This window comes from Fundulus heteroclitus, unplaced genomic scaffold (assembly GCF_011125445.2).
Source record: "Fundulus heteroclitus isolate FHET01 unplaced genomic scaffold, MU-UCD_Fhet_4.1 scaffold_99, whole genome shotgun sequence".
Classification (NCBI taxonomy): domain Eukaryota; kingdom Metazoa; phylum Chordata; class Actinopteri; order Cyprinodontiformes; family Fundulidae; genus Fundulus; species Fundulus heteroclitus.
The window spans coordinates 704,513-717,798 of NW_023397461.1; the positions used below are offsets into that span (position 1 = coordinate 704,513).

General features: G+C 40.1%; 1 protein-coding gene across 3 annotated transcripts in view; it reads right to left on the reverse strand.

Moving 5' to 3' along the window:
• Nucleotides 1–13,286, reverse strand: part of LOC105921155 (calpain-2 catalytic subunit) — a 41,774-nt gene that overhangs the window by 10,690 nt on the left and 17,798 nt on the right. For all 3 annotated transcript variants that reach the window (XR_004930691.1, XM_021313153.2, XM_012856852.3), the window contains exons 7-11: nt 10,795–10,869; nt 10,599–10,684; nt 10,110–10,184; nt 9,862–10,022; nt 8,089–8,246 (exon numbers count right to left, since the gene is read on the reverse strand). Coding sequence is in view for 2 of the 3 variants with exons in the window: in XM_021313153.2 (XP_021168828.2) it covers nt 8,089–8,246; nt 9,862–10,022; nt 10,110–10,184; nt 10,599–10,684; nt 10,795–10,869 (555 nt within the window). In the remaining variant the exon portion in view is untranslated. The remainder of the gene's footprint in view (nt 1–8,088; nt 8,247–9,861; nt 10,023–10,109; nt 10,185–10,598; nt 10,685–10,794; nt 10,870–13,286) is intronic.

Consider the following 13,286-nt stretch of genomic DNA (forward strand, 5'->3'; position numbering starts at 1 on the left):
ACACAGATCGGATATTTTCAAATGCGACCCAGGCCACTTGGATAGGTGGTCCTGAATCCGATACGTATCTGATCTTTTCAAATGCGACCTGTGTCTCTACGGCCGCGTCACATTTATCCGACCTGTACGTCACCTATACTCGACAAACGTCACTATTCTGCGTCCTGCTATGCAGAAGCGGGAAGAAAGACGACACCCATGGCGGACAACAATGAGAAGAGCAGCCAATGGACGGAAAGCTCCGGTTAGAAAAGAAATTAAAGATCGCAAAATGTGCGCCAGCATTATAATCCATGTTTACTTCCGCAAACACTGAGGACGCTTGCTACGTGTGACGTCATCGTGTCCTCGAGTGCCCATGCGGGACACTTCCGTTAAACGCATTCAGTTCACACAGGAGATCACATACAAGTTGCATATATTTGGAAATGTGAACGACCACGCAAACAAATCCGATTTCACAAAAAAATCGGAATTGAGCATTAAGACCTGCAGTGTGAACGTAGCCTAAATGCAGCCCAGTTCCATGTGTGGGCTCAGCCCGGTTATCTGATAACAAAGAGCGCATGAGCTGACCGCGTCATCTCCGTACAGCCAGCTGACATTTCAGACATTCATAATAATACCAGCTTCCATACCGTGACACGTGGTTTCCAGTAATGATTCTGCTTAGCAGTGTGATGAACCTCAACGTCTGTCGTTGTTTCCTGTGTCTGTAAATCCTTATTAGACGTTCGTTTGTCTTATCCACTTCCCAAAAGCCGACTCAATCAAGTAAATTCACTAAAAGTTTCCGTCTTCGCCTGACTCTCCGCAAACAACGACGTATCACCAAGCATAACTGCCTGAATGTTACGGGCGCCGCCATTTTGATTTGCTTGGTGCCACCTTCAAACCCAGAGAGCAGTAGTACCTCAGATCGTCACTAGGAGGCGAGGAAACCAAGGAACCGAGATAGCGTGGTGTGTAAAATTGGAGACCCGGCTCCGTGCTGTTGAAAAACCAGCTGATAGCCGCTCTTTTGCTAGCGCGGAGCCGCATAGAGTAACTTCACGTAGCGAACCTAAAGCAGTAGCACCCGAGCAGCCTGGTAACCAGGCTGGCTGGGTGACAGTTCGTAGGAAGCATAGCTCTAGATTACAGACCCCAGATCACCACCAACCCATCTGCGTTTCTAATAAATTTTCCCCTCTGAGCGACAATCTCGCCGAGGAGCCGACCTTAATTATTGGCAGCTCCATAATGAGAAATGTGGCACTAAAGAAACCAGGGACCATAGTTAAATGCCTACCAGGGGCCAGAACAGGCGACATAGAATCCTACCTAAAACTAATGGCTAAGGATAAGCGTAAATACCGCAAAATTGTTATTCACGCTGGCGGTAATGACACCCGGTCACGCCGATCAGAGGTCACCAAAGTTGGTGTTGCTTCGGTTTGTGAGTTTGCTAAAACTATGTCGGACTCTGTAATTTTCTCTGGTCCCCTGCCTGATCTGACCAGTGATGACATGTTTAGCCGCATGTCATCATTCAACCGCTGGTTGTCTAGGTGGTGTCCAGAAAACGACGTGGGCTACATTGATAACTGGAGAACTTTCTGGGGAAAACCTGGTCTGATCCGGAGAGACGGCATCCATCCTACTTTGGATGGTGCAGCTCTTCTTTCTAGGAATCTGGCTGGATTTATTAGTTCTCCTAAATGCTGACAACCCAGGGTCCAGACCAGGAAGCAGAGCCGTAGTTTAACACACCTCTCTGCAGCTTCTGTACTGTTACCCACCCATTATCCTATTGAGACGGTGTCTTTCCCACGGCCAAAACTTAACAGATCAAAAACTGATCTAAAAGGAACAAATCATAAAAACCTAATAAAAATCAATATGGTTCACCTTGAACCTAAAAATAAAATAATAAAATGTGGTCTATTAAATATAAGGTCTCTCCCTCCAAAGACTTTGTTAGTTAATGAATTGATTTCTGATAATCAGATTGATTTGTTTTGTCTCACAGAAACCTGGCTACAAGAGGACTACGTTAGTATAAATGAGTCAACCCCCTCCAGTTATTCAAATTTCCACATTCCCAGATCTGTGGGAAGAGGAGGAGGAGTGGCAACTATCTTTCAGTCTGATTTATTAATTAGTCCCAGGCCAACTAATAATTACAGTTCTTTTGAACATTTAACCCTCAGTTTCCCTCATCCAAACTGCAAAGCAATAAAACCTCTTCTGTTTGTTGTTTTGTATCGTCCACCAGGCCCTTACACTCAGTTTTTGGATGAGTTGTCAGATTTCTTATCTGATTTGGTGTTAAATACTGATAAGGTTATTATAGTGGGTGATTTTAACATCCATGTTGACACTGAATGTGATAACCTTAGTGTAGCCTTTAAAACTATCCTAGATTCAATTGGTTTTGTTCAAAATGTGCATGAACCGATGCACTCTCGGCTCCATACTTTAGACCTTGTTCTGACATATGGCATTGATTGTGAAGAATTAACAGTATTCTCTCACAACCCTGTCCTGTCTGATCATTTTTTAATAACATTTGAGTTTAATCTAACTGAATTCTCCACCCCCAAAAGAGGGTTCCATTATAGTAGATTTTTATCGGATAATGCTGTATCAAAACTTAAAGAGTCTGTCCCCTTCTTAATATCCTCAGTATTGCAGAAATGCCCTGTAGATGGCAGCATTGCTGTTTCTTCCCATTCACAAATCGATACCTTGGCTAACAATGTGACTTCCTCATTGCGTTCTGCATTAGACAATGTAGCTCCCTTGAAAAAGAAGGTGATTATTCACAGGAAGCTGGCTCCTTGGTTTAATTCAGAGCTGAGTTCCTTGAAGCACAATGTTAGGAAATTGGAGAGAAAATGGCGCTCTACACACCAAGAGGAATCCTACTTAATCTGGAGGGTCAGACTATTGTTGTATAACAAGACCCTCCGCAGAGTTAGAGCAGCATATTTTTCATCATTAATTGAAGAGAATAAAAATAATCCTAGATTTCTCTTTAGTACAGTTGCCAAACTTACCCAGAGCCACAGCTCTGTTGATCCATCCATTCCCTTAGCTCTTAGTAGTAATGATTTTATGGGATTCTTCATAAATAAAATTGATGCCATTAAAAATAAAATAATTGGCATCCTCCCAAACATGATTACCTCGTCCTCAGTAAGTGAGGCAGCATTGGAGGAATCTTTAGAATCTGCGCAGTGTTTGAACTGTTTAGAAGCAGTAGAGCTTTCTGAGCTATCTAAAATTTTAGCTTCATCTAAACCTTCTACCTGTATGTTAGACCCAATCCCAACCAAGTTGTTTAAGGACATATTCCCTTTGATCAGTGGTCCTATTTTAGACATGATTAATCTATCCTTAGTAAATGGATATGTACCACAGGTTTTGAAAGTAGCTGTTATTAAACCTTTACTTAAGAAACCTTCTCTTGATCAAGATGAGTTAGTAAATTACAGACCTATATCTAATCTTCTTTTCTTATCTAAAATTCTTGAGAAAGTAGTTGCTAATCAACTTTGTGAACATTTACAAAGTAATGACCTACTTGAGGAGTTTCAGTCAGGCTTCAGAGCTCATCATAGCACTGAAACAGCTCTGGTGAAGGTCACTAATGATATTCTCATGGCCTCAGATAATGGACTTGTGTCTATACTTGTCCTGTTAGATCTCAGTGCTGCGTTTGATACAGTTGATCACAATATTCTCCTACAAAGACTTGAACATACTGTAGGGATTAAGGGGAAAGCATTAGGCTGGTTTAAATCTTATCTGTCAGACAGATTCCAATTTGTTCATGTTAATAATAAATCTTCCTCAAACTCTAGGGTCACCTGTGGAGTACCACAGGGTTCAGTCCTTGGACCAATTCTCTTTACTATATATATGCTTCCGATAGGCAAAATTATCAGACAGCATGGGATTAATTTCCACTGTTATGCTGATGATACTCAGCTATATTTATCCATAAATCCTGATGAATCCAATCAATTACTTCGACTGCAGTCATGTCTTGATGACATCAAAAGCTGGATGACTTTAAATTTCCTGCATCTAAATTCTGACAAGACCGAAGTTTTAATCTTTGGGCCAGAGTCCTCAAAAAATAAACTTCTTAACCAATCACTTAATCTGGGTGGCATTAACCTGGCCTCTGGTAATAAAGTAAAAAATCTTGGTGTTATTTTTGACCAAGACATGTCATTTAAATCCCATATTAAACAGGTTTCCAGAGTTTCCTTTTTTCACCTCCGGAATATCGCCAAAATTAGAAACATTCTGTCCAGGAGTGATGCTGAAAAACTGGTCCATGCATTTGTTACTTCAAGGCTGGACTATTGTAATTCTTTACTATCAGGAAGTCCACAAAATGCAGTTCAAAGCCTTCAGCTGATCCAAAATGCTGCAGCAAGAGTTCTGATGAAAATCAACAAGAGGGATCATATTTCTCCTATTTTAGCTTCCCTTCATTGGCTTCCTGTTAAATCAAGAATAGAATTTAAAATTCTTCTTCTAACGTATAAAGCCCTTAATAATCAAGCTCCATCATATATCAGAGCTCTGATTACCCCGTATGTTCCTAACAGAGCACTTCGCTCTCAGACTGCAGGTCTGCTGGTGGTTCCTAGAGTCTCTAAAAGTAGAATGGGAGGCAGATCCTTTAGCTATCAGGCTCCTCTCCTGTGGAACCAACTCCCAGTTTTGGTCCGTGAGGCAGACACCCTGTCTACTTTTAAGACTAGGCTTAAAACTTTTCTTTTTGACAAAAATTATAACTAGTGACTCATGTTACTCTCAGCTACCTTTATAGTTTTACTGCTATAGGCTTAGGTTACTGGAGTATATCAGGATCTAATTTTCTCACTATATTGAGTTCTACTGTTCTTCAATTATGCATTATGTGTTGTCATTTCTGCTTTAACTTTCTGTTCTCTCTCTTTTCTCTTCATAGTAGGTACACCTGGTCTGGCGTTCTGTTAACTGTGACATCATCCAGAGAAGACGGCTCACCTGCTACTACCATCTAATGTAGAACAGATTACTACATCAATGTGTGCTTCTGTGCTTTTTTGTTTCTCTTGTTGTGTCTCTGTTCTGTCTTCTGTAACCCCAGTCGGTCGAGGCAGATGACCGTTCATACTGAGCCCGGTTCTGCCGGAGGTTTTTTTTCCCGTTAATGGGTGGTTTTTCTTCCCACTGTCGCTTCATGCTTGCTCAGTATGAGGGATTGCAGCAAAGCCATGTACAATGCAGATGACTCTTCCTGTGGCTCTACGGTTCCCCAGGAGTGAATGCTGCTTGTTGGGACTTTGATGCAATCAACTGGTTTCCTTATATAGGAAATTTTTGACCAATCTGTATAATCTGACCCAATCTGTATAATATGATTGAACTTGACTTTGTAAAGTGCCTTGAGATGACATGTTTCATGATTTGGCGCTATATAAATAAAATTGAATTGAATTGAATTGTAAGTGGTCATCAGAACCTAGCTCGGCTTGGTTAACTGATCCAAGCTCGGACCGAGCTCAGCACGGATCGGTTTAACAAGGGTAGTGGAAATGGGGCTTTAGGTCTCAGCTCTCAAAAACTTACAACACGGCAATAGGGTTGATTCCTTCCAATTATCACCTCAATTCTCACCCTCATACGGGTGATCAGTACATCGTTCCTGTAAGCCAGGCCAATAACAACCCTAACGACTCCCCATTACTAAAGGGGTGGACCTGTTTCGGTTCAATTTGCATGTTGTCTTAAATGTCCTCCGCTCGTATATTTCCCCTACAGCGGTGTGGATGACTGCAGATTCTTGTGCAACCACTTTAGATGCCTTCACAGACTCATAAACTGGTCTAGTCTCATCTCTGAATGCCCGAGGAAGATCTTTGAATCTCAACGGCTCTCTCTCATTTGAACTGTGAGGAGCACCAACCTAAGTGTTTGAGGTTTAAACAGGTCAAGGTTTCTTTATAATACTGAGTAATGTTGTCCTTATCACACCTGATATGATACCTGAGGGTGTGAGATATTCTAATTTATTCTTCAGCAGAAGTTGCATTATTACTCACTTTGATTGAAATTGTTATAAATACCTTCTATTTCTATTTTTTGTATTGTCAAAATAGATATTAAATATCTAGATCTCAAAGTATGTTTGAAGAAAACTGGTGTCCTAATCTTTAACACAATTGGTGTATTCCACTTGTTAAAGTCAGGCTTTGAAAGTCCGACTTTAACAGCTATTCCAGTTGAGTTTTCCATTCGGGAGCCGGGATTTCCAAATTCCGGCTGCAAATGGAAGACAACACAAATTCGGACCAGGGGTCCGTTCTTCGTACGTTGCTTAAAACATCCGAGATCAAATGACACATCCAAGATGATTTCATCCGGCTAATCATGATCCGGCTAACTGGGTTCTTCGAACACACCTGTTGTTTATGATTAGTATGACTGGATTGAGTTATCTGAGATAACTGCGCGTTCATGCGTTTGTTTAAAAGGGGAAATGTATCGATAGTAGAAACAATGATCAGCAGCGCTGCTATTGGCTGTTCAGCATGGCCAAAGAACGCCCACAGTTTTTCTCACAAGCAGAACAAGAGCTTTTAATGGAAGGTTATGCCGAATTTGAGTTATTAAATAAAACACCTAAAAATCTGTTAAAGCCAGGAGAGAGGGCTGGCAAAAAGCAGCAGACAAATTAATGTGTAAATACTGCCCATGGTAGATGTTTCTATCACATTCTACAGCATGAATTTTTGCATTTTAATAATCTCATATTTACTTTGTTCTTTTATGTCAGAGCCTCCATGGGAACCACTAGAACATGGGGACAAGTAAAAGTGAAATACAAGAATATTCTATAAAATGGTAGCCTTTAATTATTATACTTTATTTTAAAAAGGCACTTGTTATGTCAAGAGATCCAAATTTCAGTGTCATTCCTTAGACACGAGAAGTAAAGGACGCGTGCAAACTGGGAATTTTAACAAAAAAAAATCTTTATCCATAAAAAATTAAAATTTTCCTTTTCCAAGTCATCCACAGTTTACACGGTAAAACTGTATTGCTCCGTGTCTAGATAATCCATCCATAGTTTTTTCTAATACAATATTCGGCTCGACAGGAAGCAAGCCTTTCAAAGTAAACTAAACTTCACAATAAAATGGCCTGAACAAATCTTCTTACTGAATATGATAAAAATAAAAAGCAAACCATCATACAAGTAACTTAAATATTTTAGATTTATGGCTCCAACACCACTTTTTCCTCTTTAAAAGCCACTGTTAAATGATGTGTTTGTCTGTTTATAACAGCCACCAAGAAAAATCTCTCTACAATTACACTGTCGCGCTGCGTTAAAGGATCCCGTCTATTGCGCAATACGCGATTAATTCGAAAAACTCTGCAAATTATTCTTGCACCTTCCGCAACAGGTTGCAGCCGTAAAAATGGACATGGCTACGACAGACTTCCCTATCTCCTCCGCTTATACAGCCGTGATCTAATCCTGTTTACATGAAATAAGCCTGCTCTGGAGCAGGTTTAAGCTGGCGCACATGTTGCTATGACAACAAGTGCAGGAAGTCTTTCGAAGAACCAAACGATCCAAGATCATGCCAAATCGTCAACAATGAAATCCTGCTAACTGAGTTAGCGACGTACGAAGAACGGGACCCAGGAGATCCTGGAGATGGATCCTGTGAGGTTTCTACCTGAAGCTCTTAGCTCCATCAGCCAATCATCATACTCCTCATGGGTTTCAGAGGTTAACGAGAGTTTTAAATATAGATGGGTCTAATTTGACCACAAACGTCTGATGATCTCTCACTGAGTTCCTTCATATAGTCACTGGACAGAACTTCCTCCAATGTTGCTACAGCCCAAGCTCAGGTGCTCTGAAATGACACCTGTGTGGCATATGTGGGTGTGGTCTGTTTACTCACAAACTTCCTGTTTTTATTCTGTTTGATGCTACCTGGGATTACATGAAAGCACAGAACCCAACACGGTGAGTAGCAGGAGTGTAGCTAAAGTTCCTAACTGAGATGAACAGATGAAACTTACCTCAAATATGGAGAAGCCGATGTGGTGGTTTTGGACCAGATGCCTGTTCCTCTTGTCATGTTTTTGCATGAGAGACACCAGTATGTTTTTCTCACCCTTCCCTTTTGTGCTTTCACTACACACCTTGACTCGGAACTGCGGGTTGGTCCAGAAACTGTCTAGAAAGTTAAAGAGATGGAATAACTAAAGTCAAGAGGCTGAATGAACTGGAGAGGATGAAGTCTGGCAGATTTTCCATGTCGCGTCTTGTTTGTGTCTGTTTAGGCCCTCAGAGGTAAGAATACGTAATACTCTGGGAGGCAGTGCTCAGTGATCTCTTCATGCTTTGGGTTGCAGCTGGTTCATCTGTGTCAGTCATAAAGTCTGAGGTCTTTCACCATGTTTGGTCTACATATGTCCCTCTGGTTGGAAACCAGGATGAACTGGACCCATTTCATTAATGCTGAGGTCATTAATGGAAAAAGAAGACGTTCTGTTTTTGCTGAAGTCAAGCAATGTTTAGTGATTTTATACCTGTTCCTGAGGGCAGTAAGGTCCACTAATGGTTCTATTTGTCTAAATTCCCCTAATTTAGCAGAAAAACTAAAACTATCACGTAAACCTTGGACTTGGGTGTTTTTGTTGACTCCTGTTGAACTTTCTGCATTTTTGCATTTTCTGAACTCCACAGTTACAGCATAAAGTGTAAAAGTATTCATTCCCCTTTATGTGACAGATTAACACAAAGCCGTGCAGAAAATGAACGTCCGCTCCAGTCTAAGGTCTCCTGCAGCTGTTTTTCCGGTTTCTTCCAGGATTGTTCTGGATTTAGCTCCATCCATCTTCCCCTCAACCCTGACCAGCTTCCCTGATCTTATTTTCTGGTTTGTCTTGATATAGAAAGATTTGACTTTGTTACCTGTCTTATTTCTGTCTTAAATACTAAAAAGAAAACTCCTTACTCATGTTTTCGCCTTTCCTATAAGTGTGCTGTTCATTGGCTGTTTCACTGCAATCGGTTGACATGTTGCCTTGATTTTGTTCCTACTAACTCCCCCAACTGCATTGTGTCCTTGCTCCCTCTTGCTGTAGCAATAATGCACCTCCTGAATCTCTGGTTGTGAAAAACAACTGTGGATATTGAAGCATCCATGTTCTCCACAGTTTGGTCTTATTGTCCTGCTGTCCAGAGTTACTGGAGTGGTGAACATTGAACAGGGCTTTGTGCCAGTAGCCCATTTCTTGTCAAAAGTCCCTGGTTCTACATTTGCTGCAGTCCTTGTTTGTAACATCTGAGCCAGCAAGTGTCCTGGTTTATTTTCTCTCCTGTTCTGAGCTGATTCAATCTGTATAATCTGGTCGAATTTGACATTGGAGAGTGCCTTGAGATGACATGTATCATGAATTGGCGCTATATAAATAAATCTGAATTGAATGTTATCAGGTAGGAGGATAAGTGATGAGGGTCTTTCCAAAAGAGCAACACTGGATGATTGTTTAAGCTAAAGATGTGTCCCTTGATATACGTAGACAGAATGGTTGCATTATGTGCTAGAAAATCAGCTGCTCTTTATGAAATATAACCATCTTTACTTATAGTCCTAGCTGTTTATTTCTCTGAAATATCTAATTCACCTATTTGGCTGTAAATCTTTCTAATACCTTTAGTTTATCCACACCTGGACTTTTCAGCCTTTCCTCTTGTGGATTTTGTAGAAATTACTTTTGATCTTTGTGATTACTTACATTGTTAAAAATATTTCAATATATTCTCCTGTGGTAATTATAGATTACCTTTATAATTCATGCAGCCTCCAGCTGTTGTTCCTGCAACCCACCGGCCCTCAACCATAGAGGTCCTCCAGTGGAAAGACGAGTCCTCATCAAGGAAGTTTGGATTCAGGCCACACATGTCAAGATCTATGTAGAACCTACAGAAGTCCTCCAGTGACATCCTGTTATAAGTAAAGGCCAATCCTAGTAAATAAAACCCTAAACCTTAAACTTTTAGTGAAAACTAAAACATGAGGTTTGTTACTCACCAAAACTCTCCATCGTTAGCCACTGAAAGGCATTTTTCCCGATCTTGGGAGCTCACAGTTTTCCACAGAGAGGACCTGTAGGGACATTAGACTTAGACAGTGACAGACGTTACTGTCATTCAGCAGCACAATGTTCCTCTGAGCAAAATGTCATTGCAAGGCTCCGGGGAAAAAATAGAAGACAAAAGAAAAAAATATTTGAATGTGTAAATATTTGTCAGGAATGTAGCAGCAAACTGACATTTTATATGTACAGAAAAGTTGTGTGTAAAACAATATGAACCATGCTAGTATGTGTAGCAACAGGATGTATTGCAGCAATGAACGGAGCATATGATGATGCTATTGGTTAAAGGTTAAATACAGCAGCCAGCAAAGATTTATTCAACTATCTATAAGCACTATTCGGGAACTATTTAACATCTGATGTATGAATCATGTTCAGCTTCAGAAGCACTCACTACGGCCCAAATCTAAATTTCCTCTCACCGATCACTCCAGTCTCCGTTCCACTCCCCTTTTCCCCAGGGATTCCACAAACGCACCATCTTCACAGGTCTGCCTCCGCTCAGCATCTGACCAACATCACACAGATCATCACTGTCATGTACCAGGAAGAGAAAAAGGACAAATAATAATGTAATGTGTGTTTATTAAGACTGTGACTGTTGGTTGGAGCCCTCACCTCTATGACACCTGTGACGGTGTAGGCGTGGCCCTGAACCAGCCCGTTGGACGACAGAGTGAAAGAGGACGTTTCCTACAAACACATCAACATGAGAAAACTATTAAAAAACTCCACAAAACTAGAATTACTTCTATTTACAGCAGTGAATTACACTCAGTGTGAATGAATTCTAGCATGTGCCAAAATGATTTTCTTCTGCTGCCTTCGTAGCCAGCCTGCTCCTCAGGATGAGGAATTTATCTTTAGCCCAAAGAGCGAACTTTCTGTTCTGCCACCATCAGTTTCAGCCTAATTATGGAGATGATACATCCTCAGTATTTGTCAAAATTTATAATGAAATTGCAGTTACAGATTTTCTTTGAAAGTATGTCACACAGAGCTGCAGTCTGAAAGAGCAAAGCCTTCCTCAGTTCTCATTTAATGGTGATGATTCTGGGTTGTTTCCTGAACTGTTTAGCATAATCATGTGATTACACACAACAGGGGCTGTGCAAAGCCAGAATTAACGACTTGGGGGGCTGTTGCCCCAGTAGTGGGACGGTTAGAGTTAACTGTCACTCCTGCTGCATGGATATGCTACTGCCATGATAATGAGCTACTCCTCATCATGGCAGTTTTATGCTTGCTCAAATTTACTCCATGAAACCTCTTTAAGGCAATGCAGGTTTCTTTATAAAGCACTTTTCAGGAACAAGACGGTCCAAAGGACTGTACATGAACAGAAAAACATTACAGACATAGGAAAAACAAGGGAATAAGCTAAATAAATCCTTGACTATTCTTTCATACATTAACAAACATACAGAAAGATGTACTTGTTTCTATTAACAATAAGAAATAAGCTATATACATTCTTGGGGATTTCTGATCTAAAGTAATTCTGTCCAACCATTCCAAAGCTACAAATAGAATAACTTCTTTTGTTTCATTGTTTCTCTGGAACGAGCTTCATTACCAAAAATTCAAAGCTCTGACCTTTATAAGCCACAGCTAAAATGGGAGAATTGTTTCTATTCATAATAACGTTTCACTGGAACGAGCATGTGAGAACATTAGGCCGATTAGTTTATTAAATTCTGATCTGAAAATAATCTCCAAGCTGCTAGCACAACGTTTACAAAAGGTTTTACCAAATACAATTGACCGTGATCAAAGCAAGTTTATTTTGGGGAGGCAAGGCTTTCATAACGTGAAATAACGCGAGTATTAAACATAATTCATTGTAATAATGCTACCCCAGACTCAGCAGCTCCTTTATCATTAGATGTCGAGAAGGCGTTCAATAGGGTTAACTGGGAATATCTTTTTCAAGTTATGGAAAAATTCAATTGTGGAAGCAATTTTGTAAAATGGGTCAAAATATTATACAATAATCCCTCACCTGAAATAATAAACAGAAACATATCTAAGCCAATAGATATGCCCATTGTCGCCTTTACTATTCAATCTGGCAATAGAGCCTTTTGCTATTGCGATTTACTCACACCCCCATCTCACTGGAATCACTGTTGGACCCACAGAACACAGGATTTCCTTGTTCGCAGATGATGTGATCTTGTTCATATCAAAATTAAATCAATCAATACAAATTATTATGGAAATAATTAAATTATTTAATGAGATATCTGGATACAAAATAAACAAAAACAAGTCTTCTATTCTATTAATGAATGCACACGAAGGATTTAGCCCATCTTCAGATGTATTACAGTTTAAAATAGTTATTGAATTAAAATATTTAGGGGTACACACCTCTTCAGATCTTGAACAGGTTGCTGTGACCAATTACAAACTCATATTGAATGAAGTAGATCATTCATTTGAAAGATGGATGCCATTACCAATATCTATGATTGGAAGAATAAATATAATAAAAATGAACATATTGCCAAAGTTACTGTATATATATCAGAATGTTGCTCTTCCACCTCCTCCTGATTTCTTTTCACAAATAAAGAAGATGTTATGTTTCTTATAGAACAATAGGAAGTCCATACTCCGTCTGTCTCTACTGTATCTCCCTTATGACCATGGAGGCTTGAAGTGCCTGAATATTCACTTATATTATTATGCTGTGCAGTTGAGGTCTATGATGTTCTATTATAGTAATCATTCTCCACATTGGACTGACATGGAGACTCAGGATTTAAAATTGACTCTCCCTTCATATTTATGTTCAATTCTGTGCTGTTTGTATGTCAGTTTGTTGACATTTCCCAGATTTATAGAAGCGTCTAGTTGTTGCCATCTACTGGCGCAACTTATGTATTACATTTAGAGTCTGCCATTTTTGATGATGTCATAAAAAGCAGACCAGGCAGGACAATACAAAGCATGGGTTCCATTTCATCCCTACTGACCGCCAGAGGCGGTGCTTAAAGCACTGAATGATCACTCTTGCGCATGCACAGGTCGAGAATTTTATACCAACATGGTCACGTGTGACCCCCGGTGACACCGGTAAGCCCATATAATCACGTGACAACGAC